The sequence below is a fragment of the Amphibalanus amphitrite genome, unplaced genomic scaffold, assembly GCF_019059575.1.
Source record: "Amphibalanus amphitrite isolate SeventyFive unplaced genomic scaffold, NRLGWU_Aamphi_draft 000977F_arrow, whole genome shotgun sequence".
Taxonomy (NCBI): Eukaryota; Metazoa; Arthropoda; class Thecostraca; order Balanomorpha; family Balanidae; genus Amphibalanus; species Amphibalanus amphitrite.
The window spans coordinates 89,170-115,125 of NW_024882471.1; the positions used below are offsets into that span (position 1 = coordinate 89,170).

The 25,956-nt window shown below is 56.8% G+C and overlaps 1 protein-coding gene across 2 annotated transcripts in view; it reads right to left on the reverse strand.

Annotated features, from left to right (window-relative positions):
• Positions 1-4,941: 4,941 nt before the first annotated feature.
• Positions 4,942-25,956, reverse strand: part of LOC122368805 (serine/threonine-protein kinase D1-like) — a 29,840-nt gene continuing 8,825 nt past the window's right edge. Inside the window, exons 2-15 of one of the 2 annotated variants that reach the window (XM_043343057.1) lie at positions 23,741-23,874; positions 17,813-17,951; positions 15,169-15,309; positions 14,675-14,820; positions 13,636-13,824; positions 12,941-13,212; positions 10,848-10,965; positions 10,467-10,593; positions 9,655-10,103; positions 9,086-9,220; positions 8,405-8,588; positions 7,181-7,363; positions 6,710-6,795; positions 4,942-6,053 (exon numbers count right to left, since the gene is read on the reverse strand). In XM_043343057.1, coding sequence (XP_043198992.1) covers positions 5,916-6,053; positions 6,710-6,795; positions 7,181-7,363; positions 8,405-8,588; positions 9,086-9,220; positions 9,655-10,103; positions 10,467-10,593; positions 10,848-10,965; positions 12,941-13,212; positions 13,636-13,824; positions 14,675-14,820; positions 15,169-15,309; positions 17,813-17,951; positions 23,741-23,872 — 2,439 coding nt within the window. In that variant the 5' untranslated portion in view covers positions 23,873-23,874 and the 3' untranslated portion in view covers positions 4,942-5,915. Of the gene's footprint in view, positions 6,054-6,709; positions 6,796-7,180; positions 7,364-8,404; positions 8,589-9,085; positions 9,221-9,654; positions 10,104-10,466; positions 10,594-10,847; positions 10,966-12,940; positions 13,213-13,635; positions 13,828-14,674; positions 14,821-15,168; positions 15,310-17,812; positions 17,952-23,740; positions 23,875-25,956 lie in introns of both variants that reach the window. The other variant, XM_043343056.1, reaches the window with a different exon arrangement.

A 25,956-nucleotide genomic window follows, 5' to 3' on the forward strand; every position in this document is an offset into this window, starting at 1 on the left:
GCCTGTTACCTATAAGGAATGATTTACCTGGCATTTTCTTATTATATCACACAATTATAACTTCCAGTGTGCACCGCGTCCTCAAGCTCTTGAAACGTGTGTCAGCTTTGATGAATTCTGGATAAAGTTTGAGATAAAATGGCAAAACATCAATGTCGGCATTCCCCGTAGATCATTTCTCCCATTTTCGGCTTTCCCCGCAGTCCGGGGCAACGCCGAAAAAGTCACTTCTTTGATATTTTTAGTTTGTGCGCTTAAAGGAAAAGGGCCACCTTCGTGAAATATGAAGATATCGTTGCTTTTCATTTTGACATTATTATTTTTCATTTTCTTTTTAAAACAGTGGTGCCAGAAGTGCACAATTCGCGAAAAAGTATTTAAAACTATTTAACATATTGGTACTGTTGATACTCTCTACGGCACCTACTGTATGATGGCATAGCGATGACGTCACACTCAAGCCAATCAGCGTTCAGAAGACAGACTCGTCGGATTGTGTCAGATAAGCTGATTGGTTAAAGCTGAGCTGGTTGGAGCTGATTGGTAAAAAACCAAAGCCTCGCCGCGGGTGGCTGTATTGTCGGATAAGAACGCATTCCTGGGATAAGGACGCATTCCTGGCGTATTTTCTTTTAAAATTGCCGATAACTACGAATGGAGGCCGAACTCGGCCGTAAGGAGGTAGACAGTCAGGTTTTCGGACACGGGCTACAAGATGGCTATCTCAGTTTCAATCCCCATGTTAAAGGTGGCCCTTTTCCTTTAACGGTATGCGAATTCATCAAATGCGCCTGGTATGTTTGAAAGGCAAAAGACTGGCCTCTCGAATGACGCCAACAAGAATAGCGTATGTTGTCTACCTTGCGTGCTACGGGCGTCAGAAAAAAAGTCTTCGGCGTTCCCCCAACTTCCCCTAAAGCTTTTCTTTCCAATTTAAAAAAAACTGTATTAATCTTTAATTCATCGTTAGTCAAAGCTGTTTACCGTTTCGTTTTTGAGTTATAGCTCATCAAACTCACCCTTACAATCTGAAGTTAAGAAAATATTTTGCAATGTAGCTCAAAAAGTTTTCATCTGAGAAGTCTGATATTTTGGCAGGTGTTTTTGGAGCCTATGATTACCCCTAGTACCAATTTTCATTCAAATCTAATTTGACTGAGAGATGAGGGTGACGGGCCTGGTACGATCTATCGTGTAATGCCCCACGTGACACGTGACCTAAGGTCAACTTTTGACCTTTCGACCTTTCGAGGTCAACATACATATGTTTCGATGCGGATCGACGAGAAGATCACGATGGTACTATTAGTTTGTTCCTAGCTGGGATACTTTGAAAGTTATTTGAGAAAAAACTTCACATATATGTAGTGCCGCAATTTTGACTTCCTTTTTGCTCCTGTGACGTCATCTTCGACCTGACCTGAAAATGACCTCGTAAAAATTATAGACCTTATCCGTGTGTACCCTGCACCGTTTACCGCTTGTCGCTATCTTGCTTTATTCTCGAGATCTCGCTGTCGCTCCCGCTCGTAATAATGGACAGGTCATAAAAATGACCTGACCTGAGGTCAACGCAGGGCGATAGCCACTTTTTTATTATCGCATATGAATGACAATTGATAAGGCTTTAATCGTCATCAGACAAAATTGCAACTTTCAGTGGGGAAAATATTAAGGTCACTATTCGAAAAATAGGTTAAAAGGTCACGTGATCAAAATTTTCAAAAATTGAAAATCCGAGATAGCCAAAATGTTTGTTGGTTGATTGTGAGTTGAACCATATAAAGTTTTTATCGTAGAAAACAAATAGTTTCTGAGTTATAGGCCGCCAAACATAGGGCTGCAGCGCGACCTCCAGGAATTGCCCGAGGCTATATCTCGGAAACCGTTGTTCGAAGAAAAAAAATCCTTGCCACAGCTGGCTTCCCCGCCCATCACAACCCCTTACACCAGTTTTCAGCGAAGAATAAAATATGAGGGTGCAAATTTAATTTTTTATTTGTCGATTTGCCGTGGAACGCCCCTGCAGTGTGTTTCACGAGCGCCCGTCTGCGGAACGGAAGACATGGACTCTTCTTGCATTGCTACATTTTAACTGGGGGGGGGGGGGTCATATCCCCGCAGTCACCAACCTTTCTCCCCCTTCACTCAGGGCGAAAATGCGACCGGGAAACCGCAATAGCGACGGCCATGGCATACACATTTTTAGTGAGAGGCGTCCTGATAAGTCTACACAAAAAACAAATGCGCTAAAGAAATGGGCTCAGGTCAACTTGACATGAAGCCAAGCTTAAACTTTGCCTTTTTAGGTCACAATGTTCATTGAAAATACACGTCACATTCACAAAATGCGTGCTATTTAGAACGACGCAATGATGGTAAAATTATTCACATTCATACAGTGCAGTCATAGTAAAACCAGTGTATCGTAAAACGGTATCGGAAAAAATGGTGATTTACACTTTCCTTGACCTCTGTAGGTCATACGGTCTACCTACCTGACGTCAAATTTATCGACATATTTAGCTTTTTAAACGTTCCACCGCTTTTACCGCGTCTTTTTAAGTTTTCGGAATAATTGGTAGTGATTAAAGTGGTTCCCCTCCAACATGGCTTGCGCGGCTGAAACCCCCAGCCAGGCGAGGGTTGAGCACTGGTCGGGAGTGCGCTAACCCCGGCCTGTAGCGCGCCGTTCTGAATCTGTAGGGCGACCGGTCGCGCGAGTTGACCACAGGAATGGCATTAAACAATCGGTAAAGGTCAGAGGGTGATGACTGACGACACCAGCTCGAGGGATATGCTAACAGTTTATGAATTGTCAGGATACAGCGACCAAGCTAAAGCGCCGTTCGTAGCGCTAGATAAGCCTTGCACTTTTGTATGAACCGACTATGCTTCAGGGGGCACCTTTAGACTGCTGATGCGATTCTGTCCCTATGCGCTTCGTTACTTCTATCACTTCTTCTTCTACTTCTTCTATCATGGCTAACTTGTTACCTTTCATACAGAACCCAAGTAGTACGCATAGCCTAGGCACCAGTTTTTCTCATCCACAAAAAAATTATGGCATGCTGCCCTCAAGGCTCCGTTCTTGGGCCTCTGCTCGCCCTGATGTACCTTGACCTATCAAACAAAACAACAAACGAAGATGATACTTCTCTATACTCCTCCTATCCACAGAACAGCAAAACGCATTCACAATCCCTACAAAACGATTTAGACAATATCAGTAAATACGGATCAGAATGGGCTATTACCTTTAGTGCACAAAAACAGTATTGCAAACATTTACAAACAAACAAAATAACTCAAATCCAGGATTAAAGTTTGACGGACAAAGGATACCAAGTTCAACAAGTCACAAACATCTCGGCCTTACCTTTTCCACTGATCTACATTTCCATGAACATGTAAATTCGATCATCAAGACAGTGAACTATCATTTAGGACCAGTTTACCCTATTGCGAAATTTTTACCGAGACGTGTGCTGAATGTGACTTGATTACGACATACATTAGACCACACTTTGACTATTGCGACATTATTTACGATGGACACTTGACCTTGTTCGACTCAGCGAGACTGCAAACTTTACAAAATCGCTGCGCAAGACTGGTGACTGGGGCCCTATTTCGAGCATCAACTGACGCACTACTTAAAGATTTGGGCTGGGAACGACTGGCAGACAGACGACGCATACACAGACTAATATTTTTCCATCGACTTTTATACAACGACCCTCCCCTCCCCTCATACCTGACAAGCCTCATAACAAACACACGACAAAGGGCTACGGGACTAAGACTACGCCAAGCCCAACTATTCTCAGTCCCTACTACCCGTTTAATATCCTTCCGTAAGTCCTTTATCCCTGCCACCATTCGGCAATGGAATCTTCTTCCTGAAACCCTTCGCAATACCCCATCCCGCCGTGAATTCACTCGTCAAGTCTGGCAGCGATTTGGGGCACCGGAGCCACCAACACTGCATTCAGTAGGGACAAAAAGGGCTAACACATACCACACCAGACTACGAGTCGGTCTATCACATCTACATGCACATCTATATCAACACCAACTTGCACAAAGCCCAGCATGCACATGTGGACATCACCAAGAAGACACTGCACATTACATACTCCGGTGCCCCCTATACACACACCAAAGATCACTCCTCCTCAACGCGGCGCGAACAATCATACAAAACTTCGAAAACATTTCCTACAAATGCAAGCTTAGTGCACTCCTATTCGGCCATGATCTTACTGAGAACCAGGGAATCAGCATAACACATCATCTCCATGCATACATTGTAGTAACGCTTCAACACGCACACACAGCAATAACACACACACATACCCACACACACACACACACACACTACACGACATCGTACTCGATTGTTGCTGCCCGGGGCCCGGACACCTGTGACTATGTCCGGAGGGCTGCTCGGCGGGCTGCTGGCTGGGCCGTCGTGACCTGTTGCCAGGTGGTTTTATTTTGCACTTAATTTACGTGTTAATATTTCATTTTTTTTGTGCGTTTATTTGTGTTTAGGTTTTGTAGGAAAGGTGCTTTGATTTAAGCATTTTGCTTTTGCGCCGATCCGTGATTATTTTCTCCGATGTTTCTTGTTCTTCGTTTCCAAAATATACTGAAGTGAAGTGAAGTGAAGTTACCATTTCGAGCGCCTTCGTGGCTCTAAAGCGGTTGGTATGCGACATCGAACATTGGGTGGAATATTTTTAGACTGGGGTGACATGTGCTACCTAAAGCACAAAACTTGTTCCCCTATTCGGATTCTATCTATCTATTCGGATATTCGGATTCATTCCAGACGATTTCCCTGTACTCTAGCCGAACAAACGCCCCGTAATTCCTCACCCGCTAGCTCACCAAAGCTGCTACGATAACGCATTTCACCATGTCCCACATTCACGATATCAAGTACGAGTATATTATAATAAAATTGAATTACGACCGATAACACTTACAAACCACTTAACGAGCACGAGCCGAGTGCGGGCGCTCGGACGCGGGGCTGCGGCGCCGGCCCCGGTGCGCGCACCCACACCTCAATGGAACGATATACAAGCGAATGCATAAAGACACGGTGTTGGCGGCCAGGCGGCCGGTGCCGGTCGGCGCGCGGCGGCTATCACGAGTCGGGCCGGACGGGCGCGACCAGGCCCGGCCAGCCGCCGTCGGCGCCCGCCACTCCAGCACATTGCATCGTCGGCCCGCCCAGCGCCGGCAGGGGCGGCGCGTGCCAGGCACTTCAGCTGGGCCGAGGGGCGCGCGCCGCCGCCGGCCGCCGCACGAGCCGCAGGAAGACAGCCGGCCGGCCGGGGCGGCCCGGCGCGGCGGCCGGCGGCGGCCGCGGCGCGCCCCACACACCCCTACCCGGCCACCACCACGGAATGTGAACGCACCCGTGCCGCTCCGACGGCCGACAGTCCGCGGCCAACGCTCGCCACATCAGCCCGGCCGGCGCATACACATCTCACAAACTAACTAGACTTTTGGTCTCTCTGGGCCCGCGCCCGCCGCGCGGCTGCGGCTATAAATTTTGGCGAGCTGTACTTACACATCGTCACATATCGGCTGTACAGTTTGGCCGGGCGTCTCAGTTCGTGGTCCTCCAGCAGCACCGGTCGGGGTAAACCCCCGTCATTACAAATACAGGCAGATCGCCTCGGCTCTCTTACAAATATAGGCAGGGCGCCTCTCACTGCGCGCCAACATCAGGCTGCCCAATCTCTCGCACAGACACACAATCGTCACGGCGCCACTGATCACTCACTCACGCATCCAGTTAGATACCTCGGCTGGGCCGGGCGCGGCTCGGCGGGCGCACAGCGCCCCCGGACGCCGGCGCGGCGCGCGGCACGTGCTCGGCCGGCGCGGCGGAGCAGTCAGTTGCGCGGCGGCGCGGCGCCGGCCGCCCATTGGCGCTGGTAGGCCTGCCAGCGCGCGTCGTCCGACTCGTGCGTCAGGTAGCGTTTGCCGAGCCGCCGCTCCAGCGCGCGCAGGTCCGACCAGCACTCAAAGTCCTGCCGGGGCGGGCGGTTAGAGGGGCGCGGTACACACCAGCTCACACATACACCGTAACAGAACCAGTGTCGCACCGCGCACTGGCACCGGCGCGCCGCGGCCAGCCACAGTGCAGTGTAAACTTCCGCAGCTGAACAAACACCCGAAAACAAACACAGTGCTAGTGATACCAGTTTCCATTTTGCCCAATTACAGCAGATCCGAAGTTCGAAAACGAAAAAAAAAAAAATATAGAAAATGACGAGAAAAGCCAGGTTTCTGTTTTTTTTCTTTCTTAAACAATTCCAAATCAATTTTCCCACATTTCTTGCTGCATACAGCAATTTTAAAGTAGCGAGCTGAATGCTTCCTTGATTCAAGCCAAGACACAATGTGTTGAAAATACGTTGCAAATGTGACTCAATGCACTGGCCGACAAGCATGAAGAAAGCCTGCCCGACTACAGCGGGCTGAATCATGTTTCAGGCGTCCTCGGGACTCTAATAAACATCGCTTCTAGGAGTTCAAATAACTGTCAGCCAGCACGGCTGTTGCGATGCAGTTCGTCTGATGACTATTATCCTCTGAGCTCACGAAAGCGCCCTCTCCACAGTGTCTACACAGCGTGGGGAGGAGTTCCGTCGGGGAAAAGGGGTACAGCAGCGAGGCGACATACCTGCAGCCAGACGTGCATCAGGCTCTTGTCAACGGTGAAGCGGCGCTGCGCCTTCACCCGCAGCAGGCAGCTGATGAGCTCGATCGCTGCCGGGGGGAGAGGGAGGGGCGCTGTCAGCGGGGAGACAATGAGACAGGGGAGAGGGAGGGGCGCGAGGGGGGCACTGGACAGTGGGGGAAGCGGCTGGGAGAACGGGAGGGTGTTTGGGGAAGACATGAGCAGACAAAGGTAAGAATGGAACAGTGAACACGGAACCAGTGGCTGACGTGAATAACGACAGGAAACATACACATCACGGTAATTTATCTCCACTGGGCTTTGTAAACGTCATGCGTCCTACGCGAACTTAGTTTGTTAATTTACTCCACCCTAAGCGCTGTGAAACTAGCGGACGGCGGACGGTACAGACGGGAGACAGAGCAGCAGCAGGCCCAGAGCTGGGTAACTCGCACCCGCCGGTCGGCGACCTACCCTCCTGGCTGATGCTCTTCCACGGGTGCGGCGGGAACATGAAGGCGGCGTTCTGAATCTGGTCGTTGATGTCCTCGTCATCGTGGAAGGGGAACGTGCCGCTCAGGCTGACGTAGATGATGATGCCCACCGACCACATATCCAGCGACCGGTTGTAGCCCTTATTGCGCAGGACCTCGGGCGCTGCGGGCGGGGACGGGTCCGGGGGTCAGGGGGGGGGGGGGGGGTGGGGTATCGGTCTCAGCCAGCGCCAGGGTCCGTCGGCGGCGGATAGGCCCGGCCGGCCGGTCGGCGCTCGGCAGCTGGGGTGGGACCCGCCCATGCACCGCGCTGCAGTGTGCCTTCCGGTTTCGACACACTACTACCGTTCGAGCCGGTGGAGGTGATGTCACCCAGCTCTCCGAGCAGTGTTTGCCCACCGCGTACCACACGGCGTCGATAGCGAGCGGAGGACGCAGCGGCACACCGCGACCCCACGCGATAGTGCCTATGTGACCCCCCTGGAGCCGAACTCTGGCAGACAAAGTCAACATTGCCAGCTACTTGAGATGTCAGCACTGAAGTGCTAAATCGCAGGGATCACCGATTCGTGACGCAAGAACAGCCTATAAAAATCTCCAATGGAATGAGGGCAAATACGTTTGGAGCGATAGCAGAGTGATTACACCACACCGGGGGAGTACCGGGGGAGAGGTGCGGCGCCTGAGCGGTGATAATCTCCGGGATCGGCACCGCGCTCACCGCTGCATTAGGAAACCAACGACGCACGCGCCGTCGCAGAGAAGCGCAGATTACCGCAGCACGTGATGGGCTGATCGCGACCGTCACACGTCTCCCGTGACCGTGATATGGTAACCGTGATATGGAGCCCCTAACATGTCCCGTGACTGTGACAGTACAAGGTCAACGTGACTGTAATACTATGATCGTGGTGCGTTCTGTGACCGTGATATGGAACCCGTGACGTGTCCCGTGACCGTGACAGCATAAGGCTTACGTGACGGTAATATTGTGACCGTGATGCGTCCCGTGACTATGACACGACCCGTGACCGTGATATGGAACCCGTGACGTGTCCCGTAACCGTGACAGCATAAGGTTTACGTGACGGTAATATGGTGACCGTGATGCGTCCCGTGACTATGACACGACCCATGACCGTGATATGGAGCCCGTATCGGGTCCCGCGCCCGCGACACGCGCCGTGCCGTGCCGGCGACTGACCGAGGTAGGCGGGCGTGCCGACCACCGAGCGGCGGAACGAACGCTCGCCGATGATCTTGGCGTAGCCGAAGTCGCAGATTTTGATCTGCGGGAACTCCTCCTTGGAGGCCAGCAGCACGTTCTCTGGCTTCAGGTCGCAGTGCACCACGTTCTGGCTGTGCAGGTACTTGAGCGCCACCAGGATCTGAGGGCGGGACACCGGCGGCGTCACGGGCGGCAGACGGGACGGCGGCAGGGCGGGGGAGACCCGACGCACACGAACGGGGGCAGAGCGGGGCCACCGTACGGTACAGGGGACGATGGCAGGGTGGGGGTGCCACGGACAGCGGCAGGGGGCGGCGGCAGGGGACGGCGGCAGGGGCGGGGGCCGAGCGGACCAGGGAACAGTTCACAAAACTCAGCTACAAGACGGCGTAGGGGCGGAACAGGCAGATATTACACTGTGCGTGTTTCTCCTGGTTTTATATTTCATTTCAGCCTAAGAGAAATATAATACTGATGCATATGACCACTCAGACTGGCGGCTAGGGGATACAAATACAGGAGACTGGTGATCAGAGTACTGTTAGAGCCTAGAGGGAGACTAGAGTCGGGAGATGCCACGGGGCAACCACGGGGCACTGGCGGTCAGGGGGATTAGTGCACACCACGGGGACAGGGCGTGGCCGCCGACAATCCTACCTGTGTGATCAGGAAGCGTGTTTTCCGCTCGCACAGCTTCTCGGCTTGGAGAATCATCTCGAGCATGTCGCCCTCCATCTTCTCCATCACGACAAACACCTCGTTCGGGGTCTCGAACATCCGCTCCAGCACCACCTGGCGGCCGTCAGAGCAGTTACACGTCAGACCTGCGCGCCGCCTACCGGTTACCGGCGTAACTACACACAATCAGACCTGTGCGCCGCCTGCCGGTCACCGGTGTAAGCTCAGGGTAGCGCCCACTGGACCCGGAAGCAGCCGCCCGGGCACTGATATGCGGACAGCCCTCATTTTCATCGCCGTATTGGACATAATGAGCCGACACATAGCAGATATATACGGCTAAACATCTATTGCATTTATGAGCTGGAAGTAAAGCGCGCCACGCATCACCGCTGGCGACCTCAGCTGCTGTAGTAGCAGTCTGTAAGATGATCTGTGTGAAAACAGTCTATGTGAGCAGTTTGTGTGAGAGCAGTCTGCGAGACCAGTAGGTATGAGAGAACAGCTTATCAGAGGGCGGTCTAACGGTCTATACGCGCGCCACTCACCACTCCAGGGTGTGAGACCGTTTGCAGAATGGACACCTCGTTCTTCAGCTGGGTCTCCTGTTTGTTGGGGAAGCGCAGCTTGTTGATCATCTTGATGGCCACCTGTCTGCCGCTGGTGCGGTGCACGCCGCGGTAGACGATGCCGAACTGGCCCGAGCCCAGCACGTCGTCCGAGTAGATCTGGTAGAGGGTGGTGATGTCGGTGGACGGGTCGGGCTCGGCCGTGTCGCGCTCGGCGCCGCTCTGGGCGGCCGACGGCGGCGGCGCGGCGGCAGCGCCCGGCGGCTGCATCAGCTGCCGGATCGTCTGCTCCCAGTCTCTGCCGGCCTCCACCGCCGTGCCGTCAGGCAGGGTGATGGCCGGCGGCGGCGGGCCCTGTGCCGCCACCGGACGCTCCAGCACAAAGTAGTCCAGGTTGGCCGTGCGCAGCTCGAATGAGTACGAGTCGTCTGCAGAGGCGGAGAGGGGTGGGGGGGGGGGGGTAGTTCCAGTCAGAACATCCGACTGCCGGCTGCTCTGCCTTTTGATACAACAGCACCAAATACGAATGCCTGCTAATTCATCCCTTCTAGTTTCCCTACCAAAACTTATTCGTCCCATCTAGTTCCCCGACTATCTCCGCAGTTCCCTGCAGTCTCCCGCCAGTCCCCTGCAGTTCCCAGCTGTTGTCTGCGATACCCCGGTTGTCAAACTGCAGTTCCCACCAGTCCCATCTAGCTCCCCGCCCATCCCCTGTAGTCTGTCGCCCGTCCCTCTATTCTCCCGGCCGCCCCACACTTCCCCATCCGTCCGGCGCGCTGGGCGCCACTCACCGTTCGGTTTGCTGGCCTCTATCGCCAGAATCTCGGAGAGCGCGATCTCCTTGTAGAACTTGCTGTCCATGTGGTTGTTGTAGAGGGTGCAGCATTTGGTATCCAGTCGCCAAAAGTGACGCTTTTTCTGTAAATAGAGCGCGACGAAGGGTCAAGGTTCGTCCTTCGGAGTAAAAGCCTACTTAGCCGGGTGTGTCCAGAGTTCCGACACACCAGATCATGACGTGCGTGTTCGTGCCTGGCAGGCAGACTTTGGGCTTCGGTGGGCGGTAGGACGACCTGACCCGAAGAGCAATGAAACAAAATCAACAATACTCGGACCTGCCCGTACCCCGCCCACAGATCCTGCCCCGCGCCCCGGCCCGGTGAAGCGCCGCCTACCTCGGGGTTCCTGCCCGTGTAGTGCTCCAGCCACCCCTCCTTGATGGTCACCGTCGGCGCCTTCTTGTGTTTCACCGACTGGAACAGGCGCTGGACGGGAATGTTCTGCGACTCGCTCCTGAAACAGAGGGGTTGGTCCGTCAGCTCATCACCATAAACGGCCGAGAGATGTCGTCCGCTCACTCCGGTACCCACCGTCCGCCGGAGTCCCCTCCCACAGCAGTACCGGCGGCGCTGCAGGAGCTGCCTCCAACTGTCCCAGTACCGGAGACCGGCTGCAGGAGCTGCCTCCCCACTGTCCCAGTACCGGCGGCGCTGCAGAAGCTGCCTCCCACTGTCCCAGTACCGGCGGCGCTGCAGAAGCTGCCTCCCACTGTCCCAGTGCCGGGGGCGCTGCAGGAGCTGCCTCCCACTGTCCCAGTACCGGCGGCGCTGCAGGAGCTGCCTCCTCGCTGTCCCAGTACCGGCGCGCCGCGCGCCCACCATCGGAAGCGCTACTGTTCAGAGACGCGGCCACTTCAAACGAGGCCTCTTCAGCGCCAACTCCCGACAATACGCACTCGAGGCGAGAGCGAGCGAGCCGCGCCCATATCTATCAGACGAGAGGCGCAGCGAGCGAAACACAGTGGCGCTCTTCATACTGCCAGCGGCGAGAGATGGCATTGAACCGCTTCCAGGCCTCAAAACGGCGTGACAACGATACAAGACCGTGTGCAGAGCCCAGCTTCTGTAAGCCAGTAACAAGATTTGTGGGCAACGAACGAGCGAGAACAATCAGGGCACAGCTTGACAAATAAAGTGGTAACCCCCTTTTGGGCGACGAACGAGCGAGCGCATTATGTATTGGGTACTGCACGAGCGCATGTGCGAAGTGAGATCTCAACTAAGCTGTGCGGCTCACCCATCTAGTCAGTCCCAGCCAGCCTTCCATATTTGAGCGCAAATGACCCAACCGCCTTTTAGATACATAGGCGATTTCTGCACGTGCTCACGAGCCCTACCGTAACGCATATACACCTTTTTGCACTCAAAATAGGCATCTTTTCATTCAATTTCGGCGAATTGCATTCAATTTTAGCGATCTCTCATTTGCTTCGAATAGAGAGATCGCTAAAATTGAATGCAATTCGCCGAAATTGAATGAAAAGATGCCTATTTTGAGTGCAAAAAGGTGTAAAATGAATCGCCCGCTGGGTCCCCACCGACAGGACAAGTTACAGTGCAATCGGCCCCCGGCCACTACAGTGTTATTGTTAGCGGAATAATATTGATTGTTTACAACTTTTTAACATCTCTCAATGGGCACGCGGTACGTGCCGTTACTGCCACCCAGACGCACCAAAAGCAGTTGGATATAAAGCCTAAGTGATGACACTATCAAATTGAGCAGACCGCTCGTCAATCGGCCTCATGATCGCAGCGATATTAACATCGTAAAAGCGTGACCACGGCCGGCCGGCCAGCCACACGTTTTCCGCTAATCCGCGAAGACTGGTTCTTCGGTCGCTCGTAATTACATTCCCCGGTGAGTGGTGACTCACATCCATTAATATGGTCGCAGTCGTCCGTTTTAACACCGCCTTCGCTTGGCACTATCTGACTCTCCTCAATAGTGACTGGTCGCAATCGGGCGTCATTTCGCTCAGCTCGTCCCATTCCGTTCCCATCCGTCTACGTCCCAATCCGATGCGTATTATTCAAATCCGTTCCAGCCCGTCTCCGTTTCAACGCGTCCCGAGCCGTGCCATTCGGTTGCAGCCCGTGCCACCAAACTCTGCCGGCCGGAACGCCGGCTGTAAACACGCCTCACCGCGAATTACAAATGTTTGAAAATAAAAGGCCACCGCTGGGCACCTGTCCAGGGTATCGGGGAACCCGCCCAGACTCCAGACTGCGCGCTCCAGCCAGAACAGACTGTTGGAAGAGCCAGATCAGACTGTCGGCATAATCTGCCTCTTCGCGACTCACTAGAAGACAAACACAGGAGCAAACACCACAGATAGACACCCTCTCCCTTCCACAGTCAGACTGCCCGCAGCACACAGACGGCCTCCCTGCCCCGTCCCTCCCCACCCGGGCGTCTCTCCACTCACGTGCAGAGTGACTCCTTGTCTGTGTCGGCGGCCGGGTCGGGGGGCGGCTCGCCGCCGCCGGTCCGGCCGCCCGTCGGCGAGCCGCCCGGCTCCGTCTCCTCCTCCTCCGATTCGTCCGGCTCGCCGGCGTCTGGCTCGCAGTCAGCGTCGCTGGCGTCCTCCTCCTGGCTGCGAGCGCCCGGCTCCGACGGCGCGTCGCCCGTGCATGCGTGCGGCACGCGGTCGGCGCACTTCTTGTGCACGTTGTACTTGCAGTCGCGACACTGCAGACCCTGTGAGGCGGACGGCAGAGACGCTGAGTTCAGCTCGGCGGCCAACAGACAACGGGCTCCCATCAGCCTGACAGGGAGACAGCCATAGCCACTCCAAGTCCAAGTCCAAGTCCAAGCTGAATTTTGGTACTGTGACGATACGTTTCACCCTCGACGATAACGGATAAGCAAGCCAACGTAACTTGATTTGGAGGTATTCAAAGCTATGAACCAACATTAGAGACTGCAAGCAGTGTCTTACTTCTAAAATTATTTCACAACTCCCGACAATTCGCAAACGTATCCCCTAACTCTCGTCCTCCTACCTCATCTTCAAGATCATGTCGACCCATTCCTACCACCGACGACCTCTTCCCCTGCGCTGCCGTCCACCCCTGCCCCGCCGATTCTCTGCCACCACACCTAGCCCCGCCCCGTCCATACCTGTTTGTACACGCCGACCAGCAGCTTGTTGCATAGCATGCACTTGGTGGGCTTTTTGTACGAGTGGACGACGAACGTGTGCGGGATGCCGATGCGGCCGGCGATCTCGCGCTCTGTCCATGGCGGCCGGCCGGACAGCGACGGCGAGCGGGACTTTGTGCTGCCGTTCAGCATCGACATGGCCGTGCCCTGCTGACACAGACATACAGACGGGGGGACAGGTCAGGGGAGCACAACAGACAGACGGGGGGGGGGGGGGTCAGGGGAGCACCACATACTGGGAGACAGGTCAGGGGGACCACAACAGACAGACAGGGAGACGGGTCAGGGAGAGCATAACAGGAGGGGCGGGTCAGGGGAGCACCACAGGTAGACGGAAGGAGGGGTCAGGGGAGCACCACAGGTAGACGGGGAGACGTCGGGTCAGGGGAGCACCACAGGTAGACGGAAGGAGGGGTCAGGGGAGCACCACAGGTAGACGGGGAGACGGGTCAGGGGAGCACCACAGGTAGACGGAAGGAGGGGTCAGGGGAGCACCACAGGTAGACGGGGAGACGGGTCAGGGGGAGCACCAGACAGACGGGGGACGGGTCAGGGGAGCACAACAGACAGACGGAGGGGCGGGTCAGGGGGAGCACAACAGACAGACAGACGGAGGGACGGGTCAGGGGAGCACAACAGACAGACGGGGAGACGAGTCAGGGAAGCACAACAGACAGACGGAAACACGGGTCAGGGGGAGCACCAGCGGAGAACGGTTGGCTTTCGTACAGACGGTCTGGGTCCTCTGAACGCTGCCGTACATAGCACCAGGGCCCTCTGGCAGTTGCTGAACAGACAGCTGCAAGACTCCAAGACCTTCTGTTTCCAATGCCGTACAAGGAGCGGCCGGCGCAACGTCACACTGCAACCAAAGTGCTGCATCTCGCCGTCACGAATAATGACGACAGCCTAGCTCGGGAGGGCCATTAATGACTCCTCGCCAAGCACGGGGTCGGGTCAGTTTGGTCAGGTCTGGAGACACGGAAGCGGTCCTCACCGAGTCCTCGGACGCGTGTGAGATGAGTGACGTCACGGAGGACGACTGCGGCAGGTGGGATGAGGACGATTTGCGCCGACGCTCGCGCGGCAGGCAGTTGTTGGGCACGTTGATGGCGCACCGCTTGTGGAAGTTCTTGCCGCACCCTGCCGACAGCAGAAAAGGCACGCGTCAGACCGATCCGTAGTGCGCCAAAAACTCTCAAAACGATCCGCAATGCGAATTACGGACCAGGAACTATGAGGAACGCGAACGGAAATCGCTGGTCAACATCGGGCACACGTACTGAGGTGCAAGTATCGGTTCTGCTGACCACAAAAGTCGTCACATCGATCCACCAAGTCCAGATAAATGGCATTTTCTTACAACGATGACCCCATATCAAACTATGTATCGCATGCTGGAGATCACTAACATCGACCTTCAGCACATTGACAGCATTGAGCTGTCCGTGACCCGATGACGGGGCCGGACCGCCGCGCCGGCTGACTCACCTTCACATTTGAGTCCCTGCCGCACCAGACCAAACAGCATCTCGCCGCAGTGATCGCAGAAGGTGGGCGACTTGTACGAGTGGATGTAGAGCGCGTGGGGCCGTACGTCCAGCGCCGCCGCCGCCTGCTGTGTGATGGTGGCTGTCGGCAGACGCGGCGGCTTGGTCAGAGCGGGCCGCAAAGAACGGTACACCGTCACCAGGTCCGTCCAGCAGTCACTCAGCCTCGCTACTCAGACGGTCACAGTGAACGGTCCATTACCGTCTCCATTTCAACCCAGCGGTGACGGTTCACACAGAGCGCTAACTCTTCCCCAACCTCCACCCATCATCTGGCTCAGCCCTGGCTGTCAGACACAGAGCATTACCCCGTCCTACTCCTCTCACCCAGCAGCTCGGTCAGTCCCAGCGCGCCGACCGCCACACAGAACGCTCCTCCGTCCTCCGCTTCCACACAGCAGCTCACACCGCCCTGCTAACCGACGGCTCACAGTGAGTGACCCCGTCCCCCAGATCCACACAGCAGCTCACACAGCCCTGCTAACCGACGGCTCACAGTGAAAGACTTCCGTCCCCCACTTCCACACAGCAGCTCCCATAGCCCTGTTACCAGGCGGCTCGTAGTGAATGACTCCGTCCCCCACTTCCACACAGTCATGTTGTTCACAAGTGATGGGACACGGTCTCCACGATCACACAGTCTCAAACCCACGAAACATTCGCCCTGTATGCTACCGGGAGGTTTTTGGGCGCCCGGACTACAGTGGTCATCGGCGACCTGTATGCTACCGACGGAAAAAACAAAACAAAACAGTGATTGGACCGGGCGAGAGGTGACATTTTAGACGCCACTGAGAGTCGTCAGAAACGAACACACTTCCATCGTAAAACCAGGTGTCTCCTTGGCATCAAACGTCCACACTCTACACTAAAGATGATTGTGCATCATTAACCTTGGCGCTACATGTGATGGAGATCTCCCGTCTGCCTGTGTCGTCCTCTCTGAGACTCATGTCTAAACTAGGTTCTAGGTGAGATAATCTAGAACATAATTGGGAATTGGGACTCCAACTAAGGCAAACGCCCACCGCGCGGTGTACGGGCCGGTCAAATCCGAACGCAAAGTCACCCGTCACCGACTCCAACTGGTGGCAGGGGAACAACAGCCAGTGACCGGTCGCCGGTCGGGTCGAGGGTGTAAGACACGAGGCGGGCGGCCGACAGCAACGGCACGGGGCGACCGATCGTGGGGCGCAGGGCCCTCGGTCGGGGAGGGGGGGGAGGCACCCAGTGCGAACGGCCGTTCCAGGAAGACTCAGGACGCGCTCGGTCGCGGGGGAGACTGTGGCAGTCACAATACACAGCTGGGACAGCTCCCACGGGCTCGAGGTGCCAGCCAGCCGACCTACCCCGCTCCGGCGGACCAGCCGAGTGCGGCCGCCCCCTCCACCCGTCGACCCACCCCGCTCCGGCGGACCAGCCGCGTGCAGCCGCCCCCTCCAACCATGCAGAACCGAGCCGTTCCAGGGGACATCACGTAGGTGTAGATATTAAAGTTGCACTGTGAAGTGATAGACTAGGCAGAAGCTGCAGCCGAAATTGGTCGACTGGGCAGAGTTTACAGTCGGGACAGGTGCACTTGACAAATGCTACAGTCGAGATTGGTGGAGGAGTGGGCAGAGGCCACAGTCGGGACTGGGGGACTGGGCAGAGGCCAGAGTTTGTGGAACAGGTGCACTGGGTGGGCTCTGACTGTGCTGGCTGCGGGAGAGGACACCTTACCCATGGCTTGGGCGTCTTTGGTGTGTCGGCGATGGGTCACAGAGCCGGTACAGCCTCGGGGCGGAGTCGGGTCGGTGCGAGTGCTCGGCGGCGCGACACAGACCACGGAAGATAGACCACAGACCGGCTCTGGGAGCCGGACGGACCACGGACCGGCGCCGGGAGCCGCCGGCCGGAGACAGAGCGGCCAGAGAGCAGCACAGACACAGCCGCCGCTGCAGCGTTGCGCCGCGCGCCGCCGCCCCGCAGAGCGCCTCAACAATGCATGCGGCTGCTACCATACCGGAAAAAGGTGCTAATTAACCGCGGGGAAGGCCGCCAGCTCGTAATGACGCCGTCACACGCAGCGCAGCGAGCGGCCGCTATTGACAGCGCGCAACTGCAGCCGAGACGGCATCCAGGCACACAGCGGAACGGCACGGCACAGTGCATCACTCAGACGGCAGGCAGCGCGGTGCATGATACAGTCATACGGAAGACGGCACGGAACGTCACCCAGCCATACGGAAGGCGGTACGGTGCACCATCCAGCCATACGGGAGACGGTACGGAGCACCATCAAGGCAGACGGCAGGCAGACGGCGCACCATCAAGGCAGACGGCGCGGCGCGGCGCACCATCCAGCCACAGGGCAGACGGTACATTCGAAACCAGCATCCATCCATACAGACTGGCGGGTTGACTGTGCGGAACCAGGCTAAATGCTCACAGGGATGCGGTAAGCAACCACATCCACCCATACATACAGGCAGACGGTATGAGACCAGTTCTAACCACACGGGCAGACGTCACACACCCGTCCTACATCCCCACGGGTGGGCACTGTGGTAGGCAGGAGGATGTGGTAGGCAGTAGGCACTGACCGCTGATGACGATCTCCACCAGGCTGTTGGTGGTGACGTCGGTGACCGAGTTGATGAGCTGCAGCACGGCCGCCGCCGACGGGTCGTGCCGAAACAGCAGCAGGTTCTCCGGCAGCCGCTGCAGGCCATGGTCCGGCCGCTGGCGGTACACGGGCACAAACATGGTCAGATACTGCACTCTGCAGGCCATGGTCCGGCCACTGGCAATACACAGACACACAAAACACGGTCAGATACTGCAGACCATGGTCCGGCCGCTGGCGGTACACAGACACAAACACGGTCAGATACTGCAGACCATGGTCCGGCCGCTGCCGGCATACAGACACACAAACACGGTCAGGCCGATCAAAACAGGCCGATACCGGCACACAGACACACAAACACAGTCAGATAATCCAGGCCATGGTCCGGCCGCTGGCGACACACAGACACACACACACGGTTTGATAGACCAGAGGCCAGTTTCACCAACAAAAAATAGACGGTTGCGATTATTTTTTTGACAAAACGATAGTCTATAAATCCTATTAACAGGTGAAAAAGTAATTGCTGACCAAATAATACAGCACTTGAAAGCTAGATTGCTACATTTTTCAAGTCACCGACTCGCATTTTCAGCAGTAAATGACATTTTGAGACTATCGTTTTGTCAAAAAATAATCGCAGCCGTCTATTTTTGTTGGTGAAACTGGCCTCTGAACAGGTCGCTGCCGGCACACAGATACATAAACACAGTCAGGCAGACCAGATCAGAGCATGGTCCGGCCGCTGGTAGCACTTAGACACAAACAGGTAGACGATCAGACGGAAAGGTGGGCAAGACACACAAAAGACGGACAGAGGGGCGGTCATACGATGGGCAAGGAATGGACGGGCATAGCGTGATAAACAAAACGGACGGCCACCGGCAAACACCAGAACACGACAGATAGGTGGAATCAGACCCGTGCACGGCCGAAGGTAAAGCAGACCCTTGCGCGGATGGGAGTGGGAAATAGGCGTCAAGGCTGGCACGACTAACGGTTCATCCCTCTCTCCACATCGCCAGCGGATCGCCAGCCGACTGGGCCGGCAGCGTGCCAGATGCGGCGACCGATACCCCGCGACCGACCATCCGCGGCACCTATCGCCGGATCACCGGTCACGCACAGACATTCCACCAGCCGGACCGCTCCACTGCACATCACCTTCGCGGGAACCGGCGAGACGATAACATAGCTCATACGAGACGATAAAATAGCTAGCACGATAAAAATATCACCTTCTCTGGTTTGGAAGTGAGTGAGACCGTCTTTCTGGTTCGCTTAAGCAAGTGTCGCCCTTCACTTAGAAAAACCGAAGCACAAGAAAATATGCCACTAGCCACCCGTCGCAGTTCGCACGGACTTTCACGTCGTCTGCAAGTGCGCCGACTGCGGCTCGCCGGCTGAGCTCTGCAGCGTGAACGGGGCATACCTAATGTGACCCAGAACTGAGCAATATCGCCCAAAGATGTCCTTCCGTACCTATCTGTATGTAGCAGCCAGCAGGTTCCAAGATATCAGTGTGGCCGACTAGCTTGTAGGCGTAGCACGACCACTTCTCCGGTGGAATGACGAACCAAAAACGTCAGCGACCACAAACTAGTCACATCAGCGACCATCGTCCTGTCTTGCCGTTGCACGGTGTAGCGACATTGATTACGTGCTGCTCGCTTGATGGACTATTTATCCAACACACACACGGCACGCTGACGTCATCTTCCAGCACCCCGTCTGACGTCGGCTGATGATCGGAAGCACTGGCAGTGTCCGTTGGTTATAAACAACACTGCAACTTATGTATTTTGTTGACAGTAACACCGTGGACAAGTCACTGGTCACTGAAGTCACTCAGTGACCAGGATCATTGTCACTGACGTCACTTTGTCAGACGACAGCGTTGACTACCATCGTCGTCAGTTGGCGATCAGCAACACTGCCACCGGCGTCAGTCAGCTCTCCGTAGCGCGGTCGATCCGAGTCGCCGTACTTCCAGAGCGGCCCGGCTCGGCGAGACGTTCAGACGCCCTGGTGTGGCAGCGTGGCTCAGACGCAATGGCTGGGTACTGCACACGTCTACACCGCACGCCCGGCCGGCCGACCGTGCCGGGCGGGACACGCCGCCGGCACGACACAGGAATGCCATTTCCTCGTTACCGCCCGTCGCATGATCGCCGGCAAATGACGGCCATAGGTTACCCGAGCTCAGCGTCCGGGTAGCGCTCCCCTGGGGGTCACAGACTCACAAGAGGACCGCCAGCGGACCGCGCGGACCAACAGTGGACCATACGGACCAACAGAGGCCGCGCGGACCACCAGTGTCTCCCTGGGATGGACTGCGCGGACAGCCGCTGTCTCCCTGGGGAGGACCGCACATATAGACCAGCAGTCTCCCTGGGGTCGACAGTCGGCTGCGAGGTGATGGACCCCCATGATGATGCTACCAGTGGCAGCGGTTGGTTGCACCGCACATTAGGAGCGGCGGCCGAGGCCACTGCCACGAACATTCACGTAGCAAATAAGCCAGTACCTATTTAATGTGCGGTACGGAAGCCAGAGCTGCGCGGGTGTGGCGTACCGAGTGCCTGTTTACTCTGAGCTCCGCTGTTATAAAGGCGGCGAGTACAGCGGCGGCGGCCTCCCAGTCGACTCAGGCGCTGTGGTCCGACGGCGGACCGTCTGACCTTTATCCGACGGGCGGCGGCCGGCGGGCGTCGCTCCCGCCGCCGAGGTGCAGCGTCCTGACATTAGCCTCAGCGCACCGGCCGCACGGCAAACTTCCCACAGCGCCGCCGCCGATGGTAAATGCATGGCCGACGTCTGAGTCGGCGGCGACCGGTGACGACTGGCGGAGCGCGCCCGGCCGGCGACGGCGCTGTGTGCAGGGCGGGCCGGCCCTGAGCGCGGCGCCGCCCCACTCAGTGGACAACTCAGAGCGGCGACAGCCCGCGGCGAGTCGCGCAGGGAAGTCCATTGACAGCAGGTTCTGTCAATAGGCGTCCATCAGATCGACCGTGGTCAAACGCCCTACTTCGCCACGGCGGAAAGGCGCTACACAAGTGACGGGTCCGCGCTATACGAGCAGGATATACGAATGGTAGCAGTGGGTGTCATTACTGCTCTGAGCAAACAGTAGCCAAGTCGTCAAATAGCGTCATACATCACAGATAGGCAGCTATTTCCGGACGGTCCATAGCGGGCCCGAAATAAGCGCCGTCCGATAACGAGCCTGGTCGGCCCCCAAAGGCTGTCGTATCACCGGGCCGGCCCCGGACCGGATCCACCGGTCCCGGAGGCGGGCGGCGCGGCCGGCACTCCGGGTGTCCAGTACGGGCCGCTGTCCGCGCCCAACGGGGAACGAGCGGACACCTCATACACCGCCACAGCTCTGCCGGTGCGCCCCACAGCCACAGTCCATACACCGCGCCACACCGTCCACATTCCCCCCAGCGCCGTCCACAAACGTTCTACAGATTTTTAGTACTAATGTCGATTTCGAGACATTGGCTGGAACAGCGAATATACCTAAACAACCGTTATGCAGGGGATGGTAAAAAAAAACTTTACAGCGCACTAGGCTAATAATGACAATATGGGGCACCAACAAAAATATCCGAACACCATAATGGCACTGTCTTGGTGCTGGAATACAAAGAGGCATCCGATTGAGACCTCTAGCCGACTCTTCCCGCCCCCGTCCACCCACCCTCGTGACACAAAGGCCGGGCGTCTGGCACCAGTTCTGCGGTCTCCCGGTATTCCCCGCATTTCGACACGGACACGGACACCGAAGGCCGAGGCGGCGGCGGCGCGGCGGGCCGGCCTCCGCCACAGGCCGCCAGTCGTTCCGGCTGGCGCCGCGCTGAGTCGACAGCGGCGGCGACACACGGCCGGCCGCCACGCCCACCCGGCGGCCGGCGCCATTGTCGGCCTCAATGACCGGTGGGACGGGTCGCCGGCCGGTGCGACACCCGTCCCGGACTCACGTCATACGAGACCGGCCGCCGGGGCCCGGTGACATCCGGCGCGGCCCAGCCCGCTTTGAGGCGGCCACCCGGATACGACAGAGACCGGACGGCCGACCGGGGGCGCCGCGCCGCGCGGTACAGAGGTGAGAGCGCCGCCGCCACCGCCGCCACCGCACCGCCTCTACCACTCCACGGGGCTCACACAGCAGCCGCCATCTCGGGCAGAAAAAAAACGCACCGCAAAAACAGCCCATCATCGGTACGGCTGAGATCGACCTGCCGGTGCGACGCGCTGACATTTCCGCCGGCCCGGCAATGGTTTATTTATCGGACAGTGACGTCACCGATGACGCCACTGGGTGCCATGACGTCACGGCCGGGCACGGTGCGCTGCTGTGGGAGGAATGCGCGGCACTCGGCGGGTCGGGTCGGCGGCGTCTTCTGGCATGTGAATACGCTCACAACCCAGTGCAGGGGATTGGAATCACACTACACACTACCGACCACCCACGGATCCGGATACGGCACAGCACCAGGGACCGGGGCACGGGGCTACTACCCGCTACCCAGGGATCGGGATACGACACAGTATGCGGCTATCAGGATGTTGACGATACACGTTGGTGGTCTTCTTAAAATAGCTGCATTTGGTAAAATTATTTAATAACTTGACTCACCCCGAGTTCAGTGCCATATACGGCCAGCCGACTCGCCGGCATGCCGGACGTGCTCTCTAGCTGGGGATTTCCCAACTGTGAGCCGGTCTGCACGGCCGGGGGCCCGGCCGGTCCGGGCGCGCGCCGAGTGGCACCGCAGTGCACCGTGGGACCGAGAGGCAGGTCATCGACTCTGGAAACGGCGGACAGGGATAAAGCCGGGAAAGGAGGCGGGACACAGGATCGGCCGGCCGGCGGGCGCCGACACTGCCCTCTCCGCGCCCAGGTCACGGTCACGGTCAGGGTCACGGTCACGGCCGGGCGCCCGTGAGAGCCGAACAGCCATCCAAGTAGGTCAGGTCAAGATTGAGATCAGGGCCAGGGCCAATGACTGGTCCTCCCCTCTGTCTCGCTCGCTCTCTCTCCCGCTGTCTCTCCTTTCCGGCCTTCCTTTCTCGGTACACAGAGCGCGCGCCGGTCGGCCGGCCTCTGCCCGCGACCGGTCAATATTGACGGAACTCCGGCCGGCTCACCCGCCGCGGTAAAAAAGACCATACATACAAAATACCGCCACAGACCAGACCGTACGCAATACAGCAATGGAGCACGTACATACAAAATACAGATCACCGTATCTGTCGCACAAAATGCAGCACAACAACCCGCACCAGACACAGCAACAAATCACCATGCACATTACACAACGCCCATCGTACATAATACAACAGACCAGCCTGCGCAAAATGCAACAATAGACAACCGTGTAAAATACACGTAAAAGGGCCACGGACCATAGTAAAAAACGCGTTCCCGAAACCACTGCCAAGCAGGAAAAGTGGCGACGCACCACGAGCTCGCTGACAGACAGTGACCCAGTCGGACCCCCGAATGCCAGGACAGATGTCAAACCAACTGCGAATAGCTAAATATACTTGCGGTCTGCCTACTGGCGAAAACAAGCACAGAAACAAGCATTCACAAAGCGATGCTTTCTGCCTCTATTCCTACTTAGGTAGAAACACAGAAACCAACCACAGACCTCCATCCCGGGCCGGTCCGCTGGTGCCCAGCCCAGCCTACCAGTTATATACCCCCTGGCCCCCGACCGGTCCGGCGGCAGCACAAAGGCCCGGGCGCCGAGACCGACTCGACCGTCGCCGGCTGGCAGCGGCCGCCGGCCGATACGGCCAATGAAGGCCACCGGCGCGGCGCCCAGTGAACTGGAGCGTGCCGGCCGCTGGCAGCCGCCCGCCGCCGCGCCGTCCGTCCGCAGGCACCCACCTTGTGCGTCAGGAAGTCGAAGGCGTGCTCCTTGAGCGTCTTGAGCGTGAGGCCGGCCGTGTCGACGGTGACCGAGCCGCGGTCCAGGCCGCACTGGAACTGGAACTGCAGCGTCGCATCCGGCGAGTCCATCGCTGCGGCACAGCGGGCAGACAGAGAGCGTCAGTGGGGTGCGGACACAGGACAGGTAGTGCACGTCAGTGGGGTGGGCAGCGGGCAGACGGCGCGTCAGTGGGGTGGGCAGCGGGCAGACGGCGGACGTCAGTGGGATGCGGCACAGCGGGCAGGCAGCAGGCGTCAGTGGGGTGTGGCACAGCGGGCAGACAGCGCGTCAGCGGGGTGCGGGTCAGACAGCGCCCGTCAGCGGGGTGCGGTGTCAGCGCGTTTCAGTGGGATGGGCACGGACAGAGCGGCTCTGCGACAGCCGACTCTCGAAGTTGCTAGTGAGCGGGGAGCTCGGCTGCCAATGTATGAAAAGAAGCTGCAGTATTTAGCGTCTAAGGCCCTCCGTAACGAAAGGTAGCAAAGAAGCAACGGAGAGCCCCTTTATGTGCACTGTGACAATATTTACTGGGTCCATGCTTGGTAGCAGCTGGGGGTTCGTTTAACTAATCGTGTGGTGCGCAAAACGCTCTGAAACTCAATTCGGCATTAAATTTAACCCTCGCCGGACCTATTGGTTTTCTACATACGCGCCGGCCGAGGGGGGGGGGGCGGGTACGACCCCCCCCCCTCGCCGTTTCGCCCCTGGTGGAGCTAGCGCGTCGCGGAAAAAACGAGCGTGTGCGCCGTTACGAGACGCAGAGATTGGTACCCGATTTTAAGGTCCTAGGTCAACCGGTGACCTCTGAGGTCAGGTCAAGTGCCCCAGGGTACGGTTCAGTTTTTGGTGAATAACTTCGCAAAAAACGGCCGCAGAGCGCCGATTTTGGCAGCATCGTGTTCGCCTCGCTCAGGCGCGTCGAATGATATACTTTTTGTCCGGGTCAGGTCAACTTGGGGTGTTGACCTCAGGTCAAGGTCAGGTCAGCACCCCCAGGTCACGAAGTTGGTCGAAAGAGGTCATGTCGCATATCATTCGATTCGGCAGGCCTTCCTGAGTCCATTGGTGCCTTTCCCGACTCGCTAGCTCAATTTGATCAAGAGTTATTGACGAAAAACTAATTTGACCTTGATGACGTCATAAATGACGTCATGCAAGGTCAACATTGCAAAAGTGACGCATCTAACCTTGCAAGGAGTGCATCAAATCACGATTCTGTGTGCTTGAGATAGTTGGAGATCGTTCCCGGCGCCAGAATAGCAGTTTGAATTTTTCCCCATTGACTTATAATGGTGAGGTCACGAAAATGACCTGACCTCATATGACCTTTATGAAAAATCCGAGATATACAAGTTGCGGGACTCATAATGGATACTAGATCCTGCAAGTTTCATTTCCCTGTGACATCTCCTCTGGCAGTGAGGGCGTTGCGAAGTTGCGACATCTGAAGACCGTGCAGAGGTTCACTTATGACGTCATAGGTCAGTGACCTGATCTGACCCAAAAATGCGGTTGGTGTCAAAAGATCCGGCTTGGATCAAAGGTCAGGTATGCCAAGTTTCAGCTCTCTATCGCCAGCGTGTTCGGAGCTATCGCGAAAAAAACCCTATGGGGGGGCGGCACCCGCCCCCCCCCCCTCGGCCGGCGAGGGTTAATGAACTCAAAGCACAAACTACCACCTGTGCCGTCGATACTTTCCATTCCATCTTTCTCACGCGACCAGTTAAATTTCAATGGTGATTTCAGGGATCCGACCTACCTGTTGCCAAGTTTTAGCATTGGTGTCTCGCCCCAATGAGTCCGTAACCGTTACTGTTAATACAACGAGCGGACATTTAGCAGCCACTGGCTCGGCTCGGCCTATCAGCATACCCCTGCGGCCGACTGCGAACCACCGGGCGGCGGGCAGCTGCGCGCTCAGCCGTTCCGATAACACTTCCGCGACGGAGTTAATACCTGTGCAAACCGCTCAGAGCACTGCAGACGCCTGCTTTGCAGGCATCGGACTGCTGCTTTGAGGCCGTAATCTTCAGGCATCGAGATTCGACCGGCTAGCAACTGATTCGAACAATAACAGGCTTTGACCCGCCGACCGATTCAGTCCCGCACTGAGGACAGCGAGGATGGCGACAATGCGGAGGACCCCCTGGTTGCGCCCTCACACTGGCAGTTA